We start from the raw sequence: 23,641 nt of genomic DNA on the forward strand, positions 1-23,641 counted from the left end.
TCTCTCTCTCTCTCTCTCTCTCTCACACTCCCAATCTCTCTCTCTCTCACACTCCCAATCTCTCTCTCTCACACTCCCAATCTCTCTCTCTCTCTCTCACACTCCCAATCTCTCTCTCTCTCACACTCCCAATCTCTCTCTCTCACACTCCCAATCTCTCTCTCTCACACTCCCAATCTCTCTCTCTCACACTCCCAATCTCTCTCTCTCTCTCACACTCCCAATCCAATTCCAATTCCAATTCAAATGCTTTATTGGCATGAAAGTTTACAGAGAACCATATTGCCAAAGCTTACATAGCAAAAAGGTACAGTTTTCCAACATTCTGTAGGTGTCAATCGATTTGACATTTGTTGGGTACATACAATATTACTTTTAAACAATATTAATTTTAAACAGTCTTTGTACTTCATTTGGTACGTTCAATATTAATTTTAAACAGTCTTAATTTTAAACAGTCCTCAGGTTGTGACATGTTGTTACATATTTGGCCCCAAGGTATGGTCTGTCTCCTTCTCCCAGGACTAATCTCAATTTTGACAGGTCATCCAATTCCTTGAAATCTGGGGTTGTTTGGCTTAGCTTGTTGAATAATATGTTTCTTGATGTGTTGAATTTTTCGCATTTTAGGAGGAAATGCATTTCTCTGTCTCTCTCTCTCCTTCCCTCTCTGTCTCTCTCTCTCCTTCCCTCTCTGTCTCTCTCTCCTTCCCTCTCTCTCTGTCTCTCGCTCCTTCCCCCTCTCTCTCTCTCTCTCTCCTTCCCTCTCTCTCTCTGTCTCTCTCTCCTTCCCTCTCCAAATGGGGCGATACCCAATTTCTAGCCCTCTCCCTCTCTCTCCCCCCATCTCTCTCTCTCTCTCCCCGTCTCTTTATCTCTCTCTCTGTCTCCCAGTCTCTCTAGCTCTTCCCCCAGTCTCTCTCTCTCTCCCCCCCCAGTTTCTCTCTCTCGCCCCTCAGTCTCGCACTCTCTCTCTCCCAGTCTCTCTCTCTCTCCCCCAGTCTCCCAGTCTCTCTCCCTCCTCCAGACTCTCCCTCCTCCAGTCTCTCTCTCACAGTCTCTCTCTCTCTCTCTCCATCTCTCTCTCTCCTCCAGTCTCTCCCTCCCCCAGTCTCTCCCTCCCCCAGTCTCTCTCTCTCTCCCCCCAATCTCTCTCTCGCACGCTCTCTCTCTATCTCCCCAGTCTCTCTCTCTCTCCCCAGTCTCTCTCTCCCTCTCTCCCTTCCCCCGTCTCTCTCTCTCTCTCTCTCTCTCCCCAGTCTCTCTCTCTCTCCCCGTCTCCCCCAGTCTCTCTCTCTCTCCCCCTCAGTCTCTCTCTCTCTCTCTCCCCAGTCTCTCTCCTCTCTCTCCCCCCAGTCTCTCTACTCTCTCTCTCTCTCCCGTCTCTCTCTCTCTCTCTCTCTCTCTCTCTCTCTCTCTCTCTCTCTCTCTCTCTCTCCCCCCCCGTCTCTCTCCCTCCCCCTCAGAGTTGGGGTCACTCGGGCCGGGCCTCACAACCGCTCGGCCCGAGACACAGAGCGGGGGAGCAGCAGCGGCCGGACATAAACCGCGCGGCCCTGTAAACTGCTGTTTTACAAAAAAGTCTTGGCAACGCCGGGCCCCCCAGCTAGTATAAAATAAATTAAATTAAATTTCAAACTATTAAGCTTCATTTTCTTCTGCAAACGTTTGTTTGAAATTAGCTTCAACAAAATTCTTCAATCTACTGACTATCCTTGACTACATTTTTTTATTTGCCTTGCATATAATTCCCCTTATTATTCATTAGATGTCAAATTTTGTATCAAGTTAAGGTAATTTCTCTCAATTATTGAAGCTAATGCTCTTTTGATATATCTGAGTAGCTGACAATACCAGAACTGTATCAGTACATTTTGTTTACAGGAAATCATGAATTTGACTTTGGAGTTGACCTATTGGAAGAGATTATATCAGAGATGAATTTCCCTTGGTTGCTCAGCAATGTGTATGATTTATTTACTTCTGAGCCATTAGGACATGGCATAGGAAGCAGGATAATGGAATGGAATGGTATAAAAATTGGCTTGATGGGCTTAGTGGAGGAAGAATGGATTGATACTTTACCAACTATTGATAAGTCGAGTGTGAACTTTATTGATTATGTCGTTGTTGCTGACCAACTTTCTCAAGATCTTCGAGCCAAAGGTGCAGAACTTCTAATTGCTTTGACACACATGAAATGGAGTAATGATATTAGACTCGCAAGGAACGCTAATGGATTGGACCTGATTCTAGGAGGCCACGATCATGACTATGGCACCAAAGTGGTTAATGGGACTCTTATCATCAAAAGTGGATCAGATTTCAGAAGCCTAACTAAAATTGACATTACAAGAACTAGTGAGAATAATTACAAGTACACCACACAGAAGATAGACATTACAAAAGATTTGGAGGAAGACGCCTCTGTGAACAACATTGTCCAAGAGTTTACTTTTAATCTGGAGGTATGTTGGTAACAATTAATTATTTTAATGATGTACTTTCATCCCATCTGTGCGTCTAAACAACAAAGGCGGTTGGTGGAACATACTTCACTCTTATGATGGCATACATAACTTACAACTAACTTGGTTGCTGTTCAGTTAATGGGCCAATATTAACTGGTATTACAAAACATTCTGGTGCAAAACATCTGCATTCTAAGCTACAAAGTGGAAAAAGTGTTTTACCAGGCAAAATTGGGAACAATAAAGTAAAATCCCTATTGTGTGATAATATCAGTACAAATTATGATGCCAAGAAAAATCTATATAATTAAAAGGAAGTTTTTTTTGAAAAGCATGTGTATGGTACAAGAGGAAATGTAGCATGGATAGAAAGTTAGTTGAGCGATGGGAAGCAAAGGTTTAATATTAATGGTTTACTTGGATTGGAGAAGGCTTAGAAATGGAGTGGGGTGTACCCTAGGGGTCAATGCTGGGTCCTCTTGTTCTTGAAAGATGCATGTAGATTTATATCTGAACATTATTAAAAATCTTGTATAGAGTGCATACTTCCTATCCACAAACCTTGATTTCTATTGTCACAATTTTTGGTGAATTACTGACTTGTTCCATGAGTTGGTGCAAATTATGTTTTACGCATAAACCCTGGGACCTTAATCCTGTTCACAAGATTATGTATTCGCTTTTGAACCTCTGTGTAGGTTCAGGATTTATGGACAACTGCTCTGTTAGCAGTACTTGTCTCGACTTGGAAGATTAGTGAGATCCAGGTACACAGAGTGAGTGGTTTTTAGTCTTTTTTTTAAGGATTAGGAGCAGGAGTAAGCTATACGGCCCCTCGAGCCATTCAATAAGATCATGGCTGATCTTCAACCTCGACTCCACTTTACCCACCCAATCCCCATAGCCCTTGATTCCCCGAGAGTCCAAAACTCTATCTATCTCCGCCTTGAATACACTCAACGATTCAGCATCCACAGCCCTTGGTGGTAGAAAATTCCAAAGATTCACAACCCTCTGAGTAAAGAAATTCCTCTTCATTTCAGTCTTAAATGGCCGTCCCCTTATCCTGAGACTATGCCCCCTAGTTCTAGACTCTCCAGCCAGAGGAAACAACCTCTCAGCATCTACCCTGTCAATCCCCCTCAGAATCTTATATGTTTCAATGGGATCACCTCTCATTCTTCTAACCTCCAGAGAGCATAGGCCCAATCTACTCAATCTCTCCTCATAGGACAACCCTCTCATCCAGGAATCAATCTAGTGAACCTTCGTTTCACTGCCTCTAAGGCATGTATGTCCTTCCTCAGATAAGGAGACCAAAACTGTGCACAGTACTCCAGGTGTGGTCTCACCAAGGCCCTGTACAAATGTAGCAAGAATACCTTATTCTTATAGAAACATAGAAGATAGGAGCAGGAGTAGGCCATTCGGCCCTTCGAGCCTGCTCCGCCATTCAATGAGATCATGGCTGATCATCCAATTTCAGTACCCTGTCCCTGCCTTCTCCCCATATCCCTTGATCCCTTTAGCCTCGAAATATACCCAACTCTTTCTTGAATATATTTAATGAACTGGCCTCCACCGCCCTCTGTGGCAGAGAATTCCACAGGTTCACCACTCTCTGGGTGAAGAAATTCCTCCTCATTTCAGTCCTAAATGGCTTACCCCTTATCCTTAGACTATGACCCCTGGTTCTGGATTCCCCGGCCATCAGAAACATCCTTCCTGCATCTAGTCTGTCCAGACCTGACAGAATTTTATAGGTTTCGATGAGATCCCCTCTCAATCTTCTAAACTCCAGTGAGTATAAGCCCAATCGACATAATCTCTCCTCATACGTCATTCCTGCCATCCCAGGTATCAGCCTGGTGAATCTTCGCTGCACTCCCTCCATGGCAAGAACGTCCTTCCTCAGGTAAGGTGACCAAAACTGCACATAATACTCAAGGTGCAGTCTCACCAAGGCCCTGTACAACTGTAGCAAGACATCCTTGTTCCTGCACTCGAACCCTCTTGCTACGAAGGCCAACATACCATTTGCCTTCTTAACCGCCTGCTGCCCCTGCATGCTTACCTTCAGCGACTGGTGCACAATAACATCCAGGTCTCTTTGCACTTCCCCTTCTCTCAATCTATTGCCATTCAAATAATAATCTGCCTTCCTGTTTTTGCCACCAAAGTGGATAACCTCACATTTATCCACATTATAGTGCATTTGCCATGTTTCTGCCCAATCACCAAACCTGTCCAAATCGTACTGGAGTTTCACGACATCCTCCTCACAGCTTACCCTCCCACCCAGCTTTGTGTCGTCTGAAAATTTGGAGATATTACATCCAATTCCCTCGTCTAGATCATTAATATATATTGTGAACAGCTGGGGTCCTAGGACCGATCCTTGCGGTACCCCACTAGTCACTGCCTGCCACTCGGAAAATGACCCGTTTATTCCAACCCTTTGCTTTCTGTCTGCCAACCAGTTCTCTATTCAAGTCAATACCTTGCCCCCAATCCCATGTGCCTTAATTTTGCACGCTAATCTCTTATATGGGACCTTATCGAAAGCCTTCTGAAAGTCCAAATACACCACATCAACTGGTTCTCCCTTATCTATTTTACCAGTTACATCCTCAAAAAATTCCAGTAGATTAGTCAAGCATGATTTACCTTTTGTAAATCCATGTTGACTTTGTCCGACCCTGTCGCTGCTTTCCAAGTGCTCTGCTATTACATCTTTTATAATAGACTCTAGCATTTTCCCCACTACCGATGTCAGGCTTACCGGTCTATAATTCCCCGCTTTTTCTCTACCACCTTTTTTGAATAGTGGGGTAACATTAGCTACCCTCCAATCCATGGGTACCGTTCCAGAGTCTATCGAGTTCTGGAAGATGACCAGCAATGCATCTACTATCTCTAGGGCCACTTCCTTAAGTACCCTGGGATGTAGACCATCAGGCCCTGGGGATTTATCGGCCTTCAGTCCCATCAATTTTCCTAACATCATTTCCCTACAAATTCTGATTTCTTTCAGTTCCTCCCTTTCATGAGACCCTATGTTCCCCGGCATCTCTGGGAGGTTATTTGTGTCGTCCTTTGTGAAGACAGAACCAAAGTATGTATTTAGTTGGTCTGCCATTTCCTTGTTTCCCATTTATAAATTCCCCTGATTCTGACTGTAAGGGACCTACGCTTGACTTCACCAATCTTTTTCTCTTCACATATCTATAAAAGCTTTTACAGTCAGTTTTTATGTTCCTTGCTAGCTTACTCTCATATTCTATTTTCCCTTTCTTAATTAATCCCTTTGTCCTCCTTTGACTCCTAAACTGCTCCCAATCCTCAGGATTATTGCTTTTTCTAGCCAATTTATATGTCCTCTCCTTGGATCTTACGCTATCCCTAATTTCCTTTGTTAGCCACAGTTGAGTCACCTTTTTTGTTTTATTTTTATGCCAAACTGGGATGAACAAATTCTGTAGCTCATCCATTCGGTCTTTGAATGTTTGCCATTGCCTATCCACCGTCAACCCTATTGAGTGCCATTCCCCAATCAATCCTACCCAACTCGCTCCTCAGACCATCGTAGTTTCCTTTATTTAAATTGAGGACCCTTGTCTCTGAGTCAACTACTTCATTCTCCATCTTAATGAAGAATTCGATCATATTATGATCGCTCCGACCAAAGGGGCCTCGTACAACAAGATTGCTAATTAATCCTTTCTCGTTACATAATACCCAGTCTAAGATGGCCTGATCTCTGGTTGGTTCCTCGACATATTGGTCCAGGAAACCATCCCGTAAACACTCCAGGAATTCCTCCTCCACAGTATAGTTACTAATTTGGTTGGCCCAATCTATATGTAGATTAAAGTCACCCATGATGACTGCTGTGCCCTTATTGCACGCTTCTTTAATTTCCCTTTTAATGCCATCCCCAACCTCCGCCTTACTGTTTGCAGGTCTATATACCACTCCCACTAATGTTTTTTTCCCCTTAGTATTTCTCAATTCTACCCCTACCCATACAGATTCCACATCATCGGAGCTAATATCCTTCATTACAATTGTATTAATCCCTGCTTTAACCAGTAATGCTACCCCACCTCCCTTTCCTTTTTGCCTATCTTTCCTGAATATTGAATACCCCTGGATGTTGAGTTCCCAGTCTTGGCCATCCTTGAGCCACGTTTCCGTAATCCCAACTAAATCATATTTGTTTACCTCTATTTGCGCAGCCAATTCATCCACCTTATTACAAATGCTCCTCGCATTAAGACACAAAGCCTTCAGGCTTGTTTTTTTAATGCTCTTAGACCTATTAGAATTATTATTTACTGTGGCCACGTTTGATTTAAACCGTTGATTTCTCTGACTCCAACCCCCTTGCAATAAAGGCGAACATGCCATTTGCCTTCCTAATTGCTTGCTGTACCTGCATGCTAACTTTCTGTGTTTCATGTATGAGGACACCTAAATCTCTCTGAACACCAACATTTAATACAAAAGCAAAATACTGCAGATGCTGGAAATTCGAAATAAAAACCGGAAATGCTGGAACTACTCGGCAGGTCAGGCAGCATCTGTGGCGAGAGAAACAGAGTTGACGTTTCAGGTCATCAACCTGAAACGTTAACTCTGTTTCTCTCTCCACAGATGCTGCCTGACCTGCTGAGTAGTTCCAGCATTTTCTGTTTTAATTACCAGCATTTACTAGTTTCTCACCATTTAAAAAAAAAAAAAAAAATAAAAAAAAAATACTCCTTTTCTATTCTTCCTACCAAAGTGAATAACCTCACATTTCCCCGCATTATACTCTATCTGCCACCTTATTGCCCACTCACTTAACGTGTCTATACCTCTTTGTGTCCTCCTCACAGTGTTCAAATGTATCATCCCATTTTTATCAAAACCAGGAGCTTGTTATCCCTTCCTTTCATTTACTTTGTAGTTGGAATTGCATTGATGGTATTAGCTTTTATCTGTGCACTGGGTTAACTGTACTCACTTGTGAACTTTGCTTCACTTAGGCCCCAAAGTTCTTGGGAAACCTGTCTCGAAGCTGCAAATTGTTAGATGGTTTGTAGAGCTTTCTGCCATTGTTACCATCTTACTGGTAGAAAGCTCTACGGTTCATTTAAGGGTCATTCAGCTTGGTCTGTGGGTGCCTTATGGGCTTCTCTGAAGCAAGGTAGGTATTGATAGTAACTGTAACGAAGTAACCAGGAATATTTCTCGTACTTTCTCAGACATTGCTTGGATATAGGAAGTGTGGAGGACTCATTTCGTCAAGAGCAGAAAATTACCATTCTTGATTTATGTCCTGTGCACATCTCAGTTTTGAAATTCACTGTTTGCATACTTAGATTTAAAAAAAATGTTTTTCCCCCTTTTCCTCTCCTGAATGCACTGACTATGCTAGAATATAGTTTGCCTCAGTAGCCATTCTTCAGAGCTTAGACAGTGAGTGTTGCCTGACTGATTTCTGCTCCATAGTTCCAAAGTGCTGAGGGTAATTATCAAGCCCCTAGTGCAAGCCCGGTTGAGATCAGAGAACTCAAAACAGACCAGGAATAACCTTGGACCTTCTGTCTGTATGGGTCAATTGATATATTATGTTCACAGAAGAATTGCTTTTCATAAAACTTTTTGTATCAAATAGTGCACATGTATCTGCCACTACCATTTTAAAAATAGATAATGCAGCATATGCTTAATTAGCTATTTTCTTATCATCTAATAAGTAGGAATGATTTGGGGTAACTAATTAGCCATTCCACTAGATTTAGATCAACTTCATGGGCCAATATTAAAATGTTCTTGCAACAACTCCTATACTTTTGCTAAAGCTGAGGGTGACCTCAGCTCTAGTAGGCCAGCCCGACTACAGAGGTTTTGTCTGGACAAATGGAGCCTCCTTGCAGTATGTGGAGGATGCTATGGTGAAGAAGAATATTTTATTACCTAACTGGTAAGGTTGTTTTTGAGTGGAAGATTTCTGGAAAGGGACTGTGAATTCTAAAACACCACTTACAATAACTTAAATAAATGTTGTATTGTTTTGACATCATAAATTATTACTCATCGCTTAGGCCCCAAAGTTCTTGGTAAACCTGTCTTGAAGCTGCAAGTTGTTAGATGGTCTGTAGAGCTTTTTGCCATTGCTCCCATCTTACTGGTAGAAAGCTCTCTGATTTAATTACGGGTAGTTTGACTTTGTGGGTGCCTCATGGGCATCTCTGCAGCAAGGTTTTGGTTAATTTGCAGTTATTTGAATTAGTGGACATATTATTAATATGAACTGAGATTTGTTTTGATGTAAGTGCCAATTGTCAAATTCCTAGAGTATTAACCATAAACAAAACGAACTGTGATGTCTTCATTTGTCACAAATGCTTGTTTTTTTTATCCGTGCAGCACCTATTGGGAGAAGTGCTATGTCAGATAGAGGTAGAACTGGATGGACGTTTTACCACAGTAAGAAAATCAGAGAGCAGTCTAGGGAATCTTGTTACCAATGCCATGCTTGAAGCTACTCATGCTGACGTGGCATTGCTTAATTCAGGTATATTTTTCCCAATTTATCCTTGTTTAGAATAATATAGTAGAAACTATTTCAAATCATTTCCAATAAGAACAAATCTTGCTTAAGGTTAGATTTAAAAACTGAGGTCAGCATGGTTGGTAGTTCTTATCCCTGCTACTTAGCATAGGTAAAGTCATTCTAAGAGGCTATAGGGCAGTTTTTTTCTGTGCTAAGGTGCATGGATAGGGATTGCTATCATTTCAAATTTTAAATAGAATCATAGGCACCATATACTTTTATGGTTTCCAGGGACTGGAAAAAATAAAAGAAAGACTTACATTTATATAGTGCATTTCATGTCCACCAGATGTCCCAAAGCACTTTACAGCCAATGAAGTACTTTTTGGAGTGTAGTCATTGTTGTAATGTAGGAAACATGGCAGCCAATTTGCGCACAACAAGCTCCCACAAACAGCAATGGGATAATGACCAGATAGTCTGTTTTAGTGATGATGTTTGAGGGATAAATATTGGCCACGACACCAGGGAGAACTTCCCTGCTCTACTTTGAAATAGTGCCATGGAATCTTTTACGTCCACCTGACAGAGCAGACGGGGCCTCGGTTTAACGGCACCTCCGACAGTGCAGCACTGCACTGGAGTGTCAGCCTAGATTTTTGTGCTCAAGTCTCTGGAGTGAGACTTGAACCCACAACCTTCTGGAAGGAGTCAAGATGATTGTAAAGAACCTCTACACTAGTCTGAATTAGCAATGTACATTATAAAAATGTACATCTGATGTAACAAAAAAATCCAATTCATTATTTTGTATTGGATTAATTATATCATGCACTACACAGTTCAACTACTAAGCTGCCAACTATAATGGATCGTCATGACTCTTGGAAATTGGGAACTTATGCACAGTCATGTTTTATTTCGGGAGTTCCCACTCCTAATTGCTATCCAGTGACTTGTGCTCGGAACTGTATTTCAGTTGTTAAATGAAGACAGGATTAGTTTCGAATTATTCTGCCTGCATGGTCACATAGCCTGCTGGCACTCTTTGTCTGTGCTCAAATATGAAAAATTGGCATTATAGTGAGGTACTGGAGGTTTACCAGCTGTCTGTGGAACCATGCTCCCCCACATGTTATTGCCTTCAGGAGAGGAGCGAGAAAGGGGAAAGAATTGGAAAATAAATCTTAACCTGCGGGATGCCTACAGAGTCTGTTATTGACAGCTTGGGTATTGACAGGGTATACATTTGACACACGTTAATTTTGAATGGTTTAGTCCTCGTAATCTATTGAGCAGGATGTTTTCCAATCCCTGGTAGTTTAGTGGGGTGGGAGTGGTGGCCTTATGAATAGTACAGATCCATTGCAAAATTAGAATAATAGTGGTTCTTGTTCTGGCACATTAGCATAGATGAAACCCCACTTCCATTACCCTCAAGTATTTTCAGCTATGCTAAATAACATGCAAGAACTGCCACCATGTTGACCTGCTAATTGCAAATTCAAAGTTTTGCTTTGTTGAACCTAGATTTTAGATTCTCACAAGCCTAATCTGAACTCAAACTCTGAATTGATCTGAGTGATCACCCATTTGCAAAAGTATTTTGGGCCCCAGCCCTGTTCCTATACTTTAATGTTTAAATGAGGTGTTGTGAAAAAGGTTTTTGTGCTGCTTTGCCACCATTTTCTGCACATACTATCATAAAGTGACTGGACCTACTCCTGGTTTTATATATATATCAGTGATGGATTCCAAAGAAATCAGTGAAAATAAATAAGGCTAAGAAAAAAAATGAAGAAAATATAAACACCCTGAACTCAAAGTTTGATAATCTGGAATGAATCTACAAAATAATCAATATTTTCAAATTCCTAGGTACATTGCGCTCAGATCGCTTGCACCCACCAGGTGATTTCACCATGCATGATCTTTTGTTGGTTCTGCCTATTGTGGACCCACTCTTGGTTGTTCAAGTGACAGCAGAACAGCTTTTGGAGGCTTTAGAAAATGGAGTCAGCATGTATCCAGAACTTGATGGAAGGTAACTATTTCGGGAACATTTTTTATCTTTGGGTAGCTTAGTGGATTTGATGTAGAGACTTTACTAAATGAAAATGAAGCAGAGCATTTATTTACGAAGGTACAAAATTCAAATGAAAAAAAGATTTATATTGCATAATTGCAATTTTACTAATTTTTGCTTTTGACAGAGAGCCTCGCCTGCTGGAAGTATGTATAGGCATGCTGCCAATAATTTCTATCCTTTGGAAAATTGTGGGTAGTACACCCACGATTTTCTGATTTATGCTCCCGATAGATGAGACTCCCAAGTGGGAGTACGAATGGTAAAATTGACCCCGGTATATATATTTCAGAAGCAAAGGTTGCAAAACCAACAAAGCCTTAATGCATATTTTTCAGTAGGTGCTTAGAACATTAAATGATTACTTTAAAGGAAAATTCTGAAGACAAAAGTTAAGTTTGTATCAAAATATGGTTTGTATTGCCTAAAATACTGAATTTGAAAATAAGGTTTTCTATCCCTTTTTATCTATGATGAGGTTGACTTTAATCATACCCAGCCAACAAAATCGACTGCATGACTTACCACCAATATCGTGCCTGTATTCCGCTATCTTCTATTTTAACCTGCTCTTTTGAGCAGGCAACAAAGGCACCCACCTGAAGCTGGTGAGGTCCTTCTATAATATGCAGATTGGGATCCAATAACATTATTGGGCCCTGACCACGATTTTAATTCAACCCTGAATATCAGGATGCCACTGTGGTTTTCCCTCCAGGTAAAGCCAAGTGAGAAGAGGATTGGGAGCAGAGGAGGCCATTCAAAGCAAGTTTTTTTTCCACTGTTGTGGGGCCAGGAGGTATGGAGTGCTGCTTCATGCCCCACAAGGAATATTTAGGCTTCCCTTGCCCATTTTCTCCCGCTCCACCCCCCCCCCCCCCCCCCACCCCCCAAAAAAACCCATCAGTCCATAATTTACCTGAATGCTGGCAGGCGGCCAATTTCTGCAGGCCAGCAGCTGCTTCCTGCCCACTTTCACGGCACAATTTGAAGAAGAGCAAGGGAGTTCTTCTGTTGCCCTGGCCAATGTGTATCCAACAAACAACACCTAAAACAAATGACCTGGTCATTATCACGTTGTTTGTGGAATTTTGCTGTGCGCAATTTGGCTGCCACGTTTCCTACATTACTTTTGAAGTGCAGTCAATGTTGTACTTAATTGGCTGAAAAGTGCTTTGGGACATCCTGAAATCGTGAAAGGCGCAATATAAATGCAAGTTCTTTCTTTCCTGCCTCAAATCGCTTTGGCCTCATTCTGCTGCAGGTGGGCGGCAATTTAACTGAAAATGTGATTTCATGCCTGAAACCCGCTAGCAGTTTAAATCCTCCCTATGTCTATCCATAATTATTTAACTAAACTTTTTTAAAAGTGTCTGTCACTATCCAAAATGTTAATTTTTTTTAAAAAAGGCATGCTTTTTATGAGGTGGAGGCAGAAATTTACAAACACCAAGCAATCTGTAAATTTCTCTTATCAATCAACAATTACACTCTGGTTGACCTCAGGTCTTATTTTTACTATTTCCCATAAACAGTACCTGAACAATGTCCTTAAAGTGACAAAATAGCTTAGCAGCTAAACCTCAACTGCTGCAGACCCTAGACTACCAATGTGCAATATCACAGATCAGCTAGTAATATAATAAATTTGTGTAAATTCTTCTTTGTCACATTACATTCCTGTTTTGCACTTCTGTCACTTTTAATTGGAGGAAAATTTATTCTAGACAAAACTCTTGTTTTGGCTTATTTGCAAATTTCTTCCAACATTGTTTCAGAAAAAAGGGAAAGAAAGCCAGTCATTAGGAATGCAGAGCCAATTCTTGATTACCAGAAATTCACCTTGTTAACCGAGGTTGAGAATTTCCTCGGAGTTGCTCCCGCTTTGCCGCCATAACTTTGCCAGAAGTACGCATGTAAATTGGGTTTCTTTCACTCTCCTGGAGAAGTTACAGTGGCAGAGTAGGAGCATCTCCAAGGAAGATCCTGATGAATGCAAGTTGTATTATATCTACTAACTTACTGAGAGAGCTGCCTTAATGTATTAAATCTTGCATTTAGCATGTGGTTCCTGTTTGTCACAGTTTCTGCTGTTATACTTTTGCCCTTCCACAAACTCTGCTCATCCATAATCTCTGCTTCCTTGCCAATGACTCCATTTCCATCCCTGGACATTAACTTAGACTAAACTAGACAATTTGAAACCTTGGCATCTTATTGGATAGGGTAGCCTAGTGGCTGTGGTACTGGATTAGCAACCCAGAAGTTCTGAATTTAATTTTCAAAATTGTGAAATTGAATTCAGTAAATCTGGTAATTTGTGGGGTAGCACCACCCAGAAAAAATGACATGACAGATTCCAGATTGTCATAAAAACCCAAATAATGCGCTTCAGGGAAGCGAGCCTACCACCCTTTCTGGTCTTGCCTACGTGACTTCAATCCTGCATTACTTAATTGACCAACTAGGTGGCTTGGTAGGCCACTATTAAAGAAAATTAGATGGACCTTTCAGCAATAACCCAGGCATCGTATCAGGGTAAGGCTGACAGTCTCAGCACAATCAACCCTGCAAAGTCCTCATTACCCATAACTTAATCTAGATCAAGTAAGTAGTCAAGAAACTAAACTGAATAATAAGTTACTTAAAAACAAATGTAATCACATTTAGTTAAATGGAACAAGGTCATAGAGGGATGGCAGTGCAGGCGGTGTGCCGCAACTGCAGCATGTGGGAGTTTGTGGCGAGCATTGTGATTCCGGATAACCACGTTTGCAGTAAGTGCCTGCATCTTGAGGAGCTTCAGCTCAGAGTTTTTGAGCTGGAGTCTAAGGTGCAGACATTGCGGGGCATCAGGGATGGGGAGAGTTACCTGGACACTTTGATCCAGGAGGCAGTCACACCCCTTAGGTTAGGTAGTGGTACGGTTTTAATCAGTAGTCAGGGACAGGAGGGTGTGACTGCAACTCCGGTAGGTAAGGGGACCCCAGGTGCAGTGCTGGAGGAGCCTTGAAATGTGTCCTTCTCCAACAGGTATGAGGTACTTGCTGGCTGTGTGGATGAGAGAAAAGCCTCCAGGATGGATGAGCAAGCTGATCATGGCACCACGGTGCAGGAGGCCATTCAAGTGGGGGGAGTGAAAGGGAATGTAGTTGTGGTAGGGGACAGTATAGCCAGAGGGATAGCTACTGTGCAGCTGCAACTGGGAGTTCTGAAGTGTGTGTTCCCTGCCCAGTGCCAGGGTTAAAGACATCTCCTCACAGCTGCAGAAGAACTTGGAGTGGGAAAGGGAGGATCCAGTTGTTGTGGTCCATGTAGGAACCAACGACATAGGTAGAACTAGGAATGAGGTTCTGCTGAGAGAGTTTGAGGAGCTGGGGTCCAAATTAAAATGCAGAACCTCAAAGGTAATAATTTCTGGATTGTTACCTGAGCCAAGTGCCAATTGGCATAGGGATAAGCAAATTAGAAGGTTAAATGTGTGGCTCAAAGATTGGTGTGGGAGGAAGGGGTTTCAGTTCATGGGGCACTGGCACCAGTACTAGGGAAAGAGGGAGCTGTTCCATTGGGATGGGCTCCACTTAAACCAGGCTGGAACCAGTGTTCTGGCGAATCGAATAACGAGGGCAGTAGACAAGGCTTTAAACTAATGAATTGGGGTGGGGGGGGGCGGGGCGGGGCGGTGGGAGGATTCCGGATAGAGTAAATTTAAAAGCAGCAAGAGAAATGTCAAGGCTCTAGAGCAGAGCAGAGTTTTGGGTAAAAATAAGCAGTGGGTCAGGAAGGGACAGAGAGTAACAAAGGTAATAAGGCATCAGTGACTAAGGTGACATCAGGGAAAAATAGAAATAAATCAAAGCTAAAGGCACTATAACTGAATGCACGAAGCATTCGCAACAAAATAGATGAATTAATAGCATAGATATAAATTATTAGGTTTGATCTAATGGCCATTAAGGAGACGTGGTTGCAAAGCGACCAAGGTTGGGAACTAAATATTCCAGGATACTTAACTTTTAGAAGAGATAGGCAAAATGGAAAAGGAGGAGGGGTAGCCTGATAAAGGATGGGATGAAGACAGTAGAGAGAAAGGATCTTAGCTCGGAAAATCAAGAAGTATAATCAGTTTGGGTGGAGGTAAGAAACAGCAAGGAGCAGAAAACATTGGTGGGAGTTGTTTATAGGCCCCCAAACAGTAGTTGTAATGTAGGGCAGAGTATGATTCAGGAAATTAGAGGCGCACATAACGAGGGTAATACTGTAATCATGGGGCACTTTAATCTACATATAGACTGGGCAAACCAAATTTGCAGTAATAGTGTGGAGGACAAATTCATGGAATGTATGCAAAATAGTTTTCTAGATCAGTATGCTGAGGAACCAACTAGGGAACAGGCTATTTTAGATCGAGTATTGTACAATGTCTAGCACCAATAGTGGCTCAATAGCACCACCAATGACGGAGCTGGACAGTTTCTGTAAAGCATAGCTGCCAGAATAAGTCTGCATCAGGTAAGGAGGGCACCACCACAAGGAGTTAACCTATTTGACCTTTTCCTCACCAACCTACCTGTTGCAGACATGTCTGTCCATGATTGCACTGGTAAAAGTGACCACCATATAGTTCTTATTTGCACCATGAGGACATCTTCCATCATGTAGTATGGCACTACCACCGTGTTAAGTGGGACAGACTAAGGACAGATTTAGCAGCCGAAAACTGGGCATTGACGAGCAGCAGAATTATATACCACCACAATTTGTAACTTCATGGCCCTCGCATCCCTCCTTGATCACCACACCAGGAGACAACCTGGATTCAATGTGGATTGTAGAAGGGCATGCCAGGAACAGCATCAGGCACACCTTGGAATAATACAAACCCACTGAAGCTACTATGCAAGGCTACTGCATGCTTAACATCAGAAGCAACGGATTAGAGATGGCTTTTGACCTTCGCGAACAGAGGCATGAGATGACCCTGCTGAAGGCTGAACCACTTTGGCTCCTGGCCCTGCCTACTTTCTCACCTGGATCTGGGTGTGTTTTCATGTGAGAGACAGCAATATCATCCATGCCCATTCCACACCTGCCCCTGTTACTGGGTGCTGTTTCATCATGCCCACTGATCTGTATGACAGCAAACCCAGTAGCAGCAACAAGTCCCGGCGAGGAGATGAGCCTGTTGCACATTCGAGCCCAAGGCCTCTATGGCAGCAGTCGAATCATTCTTCATCTTAGGCAGTCCCTCGGAACTGAGCATGACTTGCTTCCACATTAAAAATAAGTTCTCAGGTGACTGATGAGTCCAGTGCGGGACCTACAGTCTCACAGGTGGGGCAGACAGTGGTTGAAGGGGCGGGTGGGTGGGGTGCTTGGATTGACGTGTGCTGCTTCCGCTTGGCTTCCGCTTGCTCCCGGCGAAGAGACTCGAGGTGTTTGGCACCTTCCCGGATGCTTCTCCTCCACTTCGTGCGGTCTTGGGCCAGGGGTTCCCAGGTGTCAGTGGGGATGTTACACTTTTTCAAGGAGGCTGTGAGGGTGTCCTTGAAGCGTTTCCTCTGCCCACCTGGGGCTCTCTTGCCGTGTCAGACCTCCGAGTAGAGCGCTTTGTTTGGGAGTCACGTATCGGGCATGCGAACGATGTGACCCGTCCATCGGAGCTGATCGAGCGTGGTCAAAACTTCGATGCTGGGGATGTTGGCCTGAGTGAGAACACTGACGTTGGTGCGTCTAGCCTGCAAATGGATTTGCAGGATCTTGCGGAGGCAGCGTTGGTGGTACCTCTCCAGTGCTTTGAGGTGCCTGCTGTACATGGTCCATGTCTCTGAGGCATACAGGAGGGCGGGTATCACTACTGCTCTGTAGACCATGAGCTTAGTGCCGGGTCTGAGGTCCTGGTCTTCAAACACTCTTCCTCAGTGATCGAAGGCTGCACTGGCACACTGAAGGCGGTGTTAGACTTCGACATTGACGTCTGCCGTTGTTGACAGTAGGCTTCCGAGATATGGAAAGTGGTCCACGTTGTCTAAGGCCTTGTCGTGAATTTTGATCATCGGGGGGCAGTACTGTGTGGCAGGGGCAGGTTCGTAGAGGATCTTTGTCTTACGGATGTTTAGTGTAAGGCCCATGCTCTCGTACGCTTCGGTGAAGGTGTTGATGGCTTGGAGTTCGACCCCTGAGTGAGCGCAGAAGCAAGCGTTGTCTGCATATTGTAATTCGACGACAGAGGATGGGACGACCTTGGATCTGGACTGGAGACGACGGAGGTCGAACAGTTCCCCGTTTGTTCTGTAAATTAGCTCCATTCCAGCGGGGAGCTTACTTAGGGTGAGATGGAGCATTGCAGCAAGGAAGATCGAGAAGAGCGTTGGTGCGATGACACAGCCTTGTTTGACCCCGGTTCGTACGTGAATTGGGTCTGTGGTGGAATCATTGGTCAGGACCATGGCTTGCATGTTGTCGTGAAGCAGGCGGAGGATGGTGACAAACTTTTGAGGGCAGCCGAATTTGAGGAGGACACTCCGTAATCCCTCACAGTTGACGGTGTCGAAGGCCTTCGTGAGATCAAAGAAGGCCATGTACAGCGGTTGGTGCTGTTCCCTGCATTTCTCTTGTAATTGACGTGCGGTGAAGATCATGTCCATTGTGCCCCTTAGTGGGCGGAATCCGCATTGCGACTCTGGGCGGAGCTCTTCGGCCACTGGGAGAAGGCGATTGAGGAGGATTCTTGCGATGACTTTCCCTGTGGCAGACAGCAGGGAAACTCCTCTAATTACAGCAATCGGACTTGTCACCTTTGTTGAAGATGGTCACAATTACGGCGTCTCTGAGATCCCCTGGCATGCTCTCCTCCTTCCAGATAAGAGAAATGAGTTCATGAATTCATGTCAGTAGTGCTTCTCCGCCCTGCTTTAGTGGCTCGGCAGGGATTCCATCTGCTCCTGAGGCCTTGTTGTTCAGTTGTCGGATGGCCTTTTCAACCTCATGCCGGGCTGGGGTTGTGCTGAGATGGTGGCGGGTAGCATGCTGCGGGATGGAGTTGAGGACACTCGCGTCGAAGACAGAGTCTCGGTTAAGGAGATCTTCGAAGTGCTCCTTCCAGCGGGCACTGACTGCCTCTCTATCCTTGATGAGCACCTCTCTGTTCTTGGCCCGCAGTGGGGTAGGACCTTGGGTGCTTGGGCCGTAGATGGTCTTGACTGTGCTAAATGCCTCTGGCTCAGTCTAATTATTCATGAGAGATACTGCAGCTGGTCTTTCGTTACCGCACACGTCATGGTGACCTGTATTGTCTTGATTCTGTGCATCAACACAGCCCACCAGCGGGTTGTGGACACCTTTGTACTAGCCGTCATCTGTTGAAGATTGTTTGGCACAGTCTGTAAATAACGCAGTAATCTTTGATGCTCAAAAATCATCCTTTTTAAAAACCGCTCCCCTGAAGTCCAGACCCCTGTCCTGATCAGCTGAGGATGGACGCAAGTTGGTCTTCTCACCCTCTCACGTTCTGGCTCACTCGTGCTCTGTATATCACCCAGTCAATTCACCTCAGTCTCACTTGAAAATCCTCTGGGTGAATGTACCAGATCTGGTGCTTTGCAAGGTTAGAGTGAGAAATGGGGCATGGTTTGAAGTTCCCCTGGTTCCCTAAATCTCAAGTCGGTTTCATGTGCCACACTTGAAGAAAGAGAAAAGTTACAGTTGTATCTTGATGACGACTCCCAAGATGTAGCTTTCTGCTGAATAAACGATATGGAAATGTGCTCAGCATGTGGCTTGGCTCAGTGAGTGAGTGAATGGATAGGCTGGAAAAAAACAATAGAAGTTTGGTGCAAACTGTGAGATTGAAACATAGAAGATAGGAGCAGGAGTAGTCCATTCGGCCCCTCGAGTCCGCTCCGCAATTCAATGCGATCATGGCTGATCATCCAAATTCAGTACCCTGTCCCTGCTTTCTCCCCATATCCCTTGATCCCTTTAGCCTTAAGAAATATATTAACTCCTTCTTGAATATATTTAATGAATTGGCCTCTACTGCCTTCTGTGGAAGAGAATTCCACAGGTTCACCACTCTCTGGGTGAAGAAATTCCTCCTCATCTCTGTCCTAAATGGCTTACCCCTTATCCTTAGACTGTGACCCCTGGTTCTGGACTCCCTGACCATCGGGAACATCCTTCCTGCATCTAGTCTGTCTAGTCCTGTTAGAATTTTATAAGTTTCAATAAGATCCCCTCTTATTCTTCCAAACTCCAGCGAGTACAAGCCCAATCGACCCAATCTCTCCTCATACGTCATTCCTGCCATCCCAGGTATCAGCCTGGTGAATCTTCGCTGCACTCCTTCCATGGCAAGAACATTCTTCCTCAGATAAGGTGACCAAAACTGCACACAATACACAAGGTGTGGTCTCACCAAGGCCCTGTACAACTGCAGCAAGACATCCTTGTTCCTGTACTCAAACCCTCTCGCTACGAAGGCCAACATACCATTTGCCTTCTTAGCCGCCTGCTGCACCTGCATGCTTACCTTCAGCGACTGGTGCACAAGGACGCCCAGGTCTCGTTGCACTTCCCCTTCTCCCAATCTATTGCCATTCAGATAATAATCTGCTGCCTTGTTTTTGACACCAAAGTGGATAACCTCGCATTTAGCCAGGTTATATTGCATCTGCCATGCTTCTGCCCAATCACCCAACCTGGCCAAATCATACTGCAGTTTCTTGGCATCCTCCTCACAGCACACACGCCCACCCAGCTTTGTGTCATCTGCAAACTTGGTGATATTGGCCTAGAAATTCAGTATAGCCACGTTTGGGGCGCTACAGCCGGGCGTTCACTAAATTTTGCGCCCGGCGCAACTTAGCGCCACTTTCGCCGATATTCAGTTGCATCACCCCAAGAGGTTGCTGCTGCGCTAAAGCAGGCGATGCACGACTATCATTAGGCGCTAAGCCGGCGATCCGGGGCACTAACACCGAGGGCGGGCGCAGCGCAGGTGCGGCGAGTTGCTCATTGAGGGCAGACAGTCAGGCGCCGGTCAGCTCTTAAAGGGGGAGGGTGGAATTGTTTGGCTGCCACGCCCTGCACACTGCAGCCCTGAATCAAGGCCTGACCACTGCTGTTTGAACTGCTCCACGCCCAGGAGAATGGAGAAGGCCAGGGAGAGAGCGCAGCGCTTCGGCGAGGGTGACCTGAGGGTGCTGGTTGGCGCAGTGGAGCGCAGGCGCCATGTCCTCTTCCCTGAGGGTGGCAGGAGGCCGCTGCCCACCGATTATCGGAAAGCCTGGAGGGAGGTGGCAAACAGGGTCACCTCCAACAGCATGGTTGGCAGGACTCCAACCCAATGCCGAAAAAAATTCAACGACCTCACTCGGGTTGTCAAGGTGAGTACCCTTTCCAGTATCCTCCTCATCCCTGCATGTGCACCTCACTTTATGGCCAAAGGGACCTGAAAGCCCTAATGCCCAGCCCTGATCCAGCAGCTATGGGACTGTCATGAAAAGCACTTCCACATTCAGGACTTTATACACTGTCAGGGCTATTCGACCATGGGAGACAGTGCAGGCAAGATCAGGGCTTCACACTGTACTTAGAGGCCGTCCTTTCTCTTGCAGGGCAAGCTGGCGCATAACCGAAGACAGCAGCGACAGACCGGGGGAGGCCGTCCTGACCTGAAACAGCTCAGCGACCTAGAGCAGCGAGTGGAGTGGATCATGGCAGGCCGGCTGATTGGCCCCGTCGCCACTGGAGATGCCGACCCTGTTCTGGGCACCAATGGTAAGGTCATCACCTTTTTTACCTCTCTCTTTCCACTTGCGCCTCACACCAGCATCCTTTGCCACTATCGAACCAATGCAGTGCATAGCAGCACTCATGCCTCCCTCGCTGCTGCCCTGTCCTCACTCTAAAGCAACTCTTGTGCCTCCCTGCTTTCAGATGGTGAATCGCCAGGTGAGGAGGCGGGCCCTCAAGCTGGCACTGTCTCGGAGTCAGAAATAGAGGAGGAGGAAGAGGAAGCCGGCCCATCAAGGACACCCTCGGCCGAGGCAGCCCATGGCCATGATGGTGACACGTCTTCCCTGGAGGGAGCAGGGGGGAAGGGTCGGAGGGGAGTGAAGCTCCGGGGCCTAGTGGGCTGCAGCAATGCGGGAGGGGTGGGCAAGCTCGGCAGCCTTCTCCCCGGAGGGTGAGTGCCGCCTCCAGTCCTGCTACGGTGAGCGCAGAGGAGTTGCGGCTCCTTGCGGAAATGGGCGCCCAGGCTGAGCGCAGGCACACTGAGCTCATGGCTGCAGTGGCAAGGATGCCTGACTCCATAGAGTCACTGGCAAGGAGTGTACAGGAATTCGGGGCAGCACAGGCCAGGAGTCTGCAGGACTTCGCGGCAGCACAGGCTAGGAGTCTGCAGGACTTCGCTGCATCACAGGCGGCCTCCAGCCAAGTGCTCAGTCGTGCCGTGCATTCGCTGGCTGGTGTCATGCAGACACAGACCAGGGCCACACGGGCACTAACTGCTGCCACCCTCGCTGGATCGGCCAGGCATCGCCGGGGCACTCGCCGCGCCACAGCAGCCCAGCAGTCTGTGCTTCAGCAGATTGCTGCGCATGCTGCAGTGCTGGCCCGTGCGAGTGCCAGTGCATTAGCCGACCAGGGAGTGCCTGTTCTCTGTCAGGTTGGCAGCATTCCTGCAGCCAACACTGTCACTCCTCCACTGCAGCTGCCACCACCCGTAGGACAGACTGCTGCCGCCCAAGCAGAGTTGGAGCAGTCAGCAGCCGGCCCCTCCAGGCCCAGAGCTGGTCCAGGTCGACCCCCAAGGGCATCTGCCGTCTCACCATCTGACCCTCAGCAGCCTTCCCCCAGCCTTGCTGCAGCCACTGGGGTCCCATTGAGGAGGAGCTGCAGGGCGGGTAGGGGTGAGTCACGGAAGCGAGACGGATCACCTTCGCAGGGGAAAAAGTAGAAGGTGTGGCCAAATGTGCTGTTTTATATATAAATGCCGAGACTGGTGTATCTGTTTTATATATAAAGGCCGAGACTGGTGTATTTGTTTTATATATATATATATAAAGGCCGAGACTGGTGTATTTGTTTTTTTTGGGGGGGGTTCTCAGAATTAGTTTGTCATGCGGGAAGGGCACAGAGGTATCACAGTAAAAAAAAAATCTTTAATCGCACTGTCCATGTTTGCTTTTGGAAGTCTTTGTTGCCTTGATCGGCTGAGGGCTTGTGGAGCGGCTACATTCATCTTTCATTGGCACAAGCCATTCCCTGAGAGGGGGCCTAGAACCGAGTTGCAATAAGCCGCCGCCGGACGGCCCTTGCACTTTCTGCCTCCCTCCTGTGCTGGTGCTCCTCCTCCTCCTCCTCCTCTGGTGGTCCTCCAATGTCTGCTGGCAATGGCTGAGTCCTGCAGATAACCAGGTTGTGCAGCATGCAGCACACGACAACGAAATGGGAGACTCGCTCAGGTGAGTACTGTAGGGCTCCCCCGGAACGATCCAGACAGCGGAACTGTTGCTTCAGCACGCTGATTGTGTGCTCAATGATGTTCCTGGTTGCTTGATGGCTGTCATTGTATCGCTCTTCAGCAGGGGTGCAGGGCACATGGAGCTGGGTCATCAGCCAGGTGCACAAAGGATAGCCTTTGTCCCCGAGAAGCCATCCTCGTGGGTGAGGCTGGGCCTCGAAAATGTCTGCCACAGAAGTCTGGCGCAGGATGAAGGCATCGTGGCTGCTGCCTGGAAAGCGGGCATTGACAGCTAGGATGAGCTGCCTGTGGTCACACACCAACTGCACGTTGAGTGAATGGTAGCCCTTCCGGTTGCGGTAATCCTCGGCATTCTGTAGAGGTGCCCGCAAAGCCACATGCGTGCAGTCAATGGCGCCCTGCACCATTGGGAAGCCCGCTAATGCTGCAAATCCCATTGCACGCTCTTGCTGCTTGTCCACGGTCATGGGGAAGGAGATGAACTGACGTCTCCTTCTGAAAAGGGCATTGGTCACCTGGCGGATGCAGCAATGTACCGCGAACTGGGAGATGTTGGAAATGTCCCCAGTAGCGGATTGGAAGGAGCTGGTGGCATAGAATTTGAGAGCCACCATCACCTTCACTGCCACCGACAAAGACGTCCTGCTCCTGAGCTGTGGCTGCAGATCTCTGCGAAGCAGGTGGCAGATCTCAGTGACCACCTCCCTTCTGAATCGCAGCCTCCGAACACATTGCTCCTCAGACATGTTCAGATATGAGAACTGCTGGCGGTATACCCTGGATGGGTAAGGCCTCCTTTGCCGACGCCTGTTGGCCCTTCTCCATCTGGCCATGACTGGCACTCTCTCACGGCGTCTCTGAGCCCTTTGAATGCAATGCAGTAAGCCAACGTCTCCACCCATTGCAGCCCCCATTAGATGTATCGAATCAATGCTATGGCACTGAAAGTTAAATACAAGTGCAAAGCTGTGGCCTGAAGCCACAAGTACCTGTGCGAGTGTTCAGCGAAACCAGAAAGCTCTCTACCTTTGTCTCTCTCCAAATATCCG

The 23,641-nt window shown here is 46.0% G+C and overlaps 1 protein-coding gene across 1 annotated transcript in view; it reads left to right on the forward strand.

Moving 5' to 3' along the window:
- Window positions 1-23,641, forward strand: part of LOC147123346 (uncharacterized) — a 100,252-nt gene that overhangs the window by 43,217 nt on the left and 33,394 nt on the right. Inside the window, exons 3-5 of the mRNA XM_085971323.1 lie at window positions 1,885-2,468; window positions 8,889-9,036; window positions 10,894-11,059. Coding sequence (XP_085827449.1) covers window positions 1,885-2,468; window positions 8,889-9,036; window positions 10,894-11,059 — 898 coding nt within the window. The remainder of the gene's footprint in view (window positions 1-1,884; window positions 2,469-8,888; window positions 9,037-10,893; window positions 11,060-23,641) is intronic.

Source organism: Somniosus microcephalus, chromosome 2 (assembly GCF_052327205.1).
Source record: "Somniosus microcephalus isolate GS21.2 chromosome 2, FLI_Smic_1.0, whole genome shotgun sequence".
Classification (NCBI taxonomy): Eukaryota; Metazoa; Chordata; class Chondrichthyes; order Squaliformes; family Somniosidae; genus Somniosus; species Somniosus microcephalus.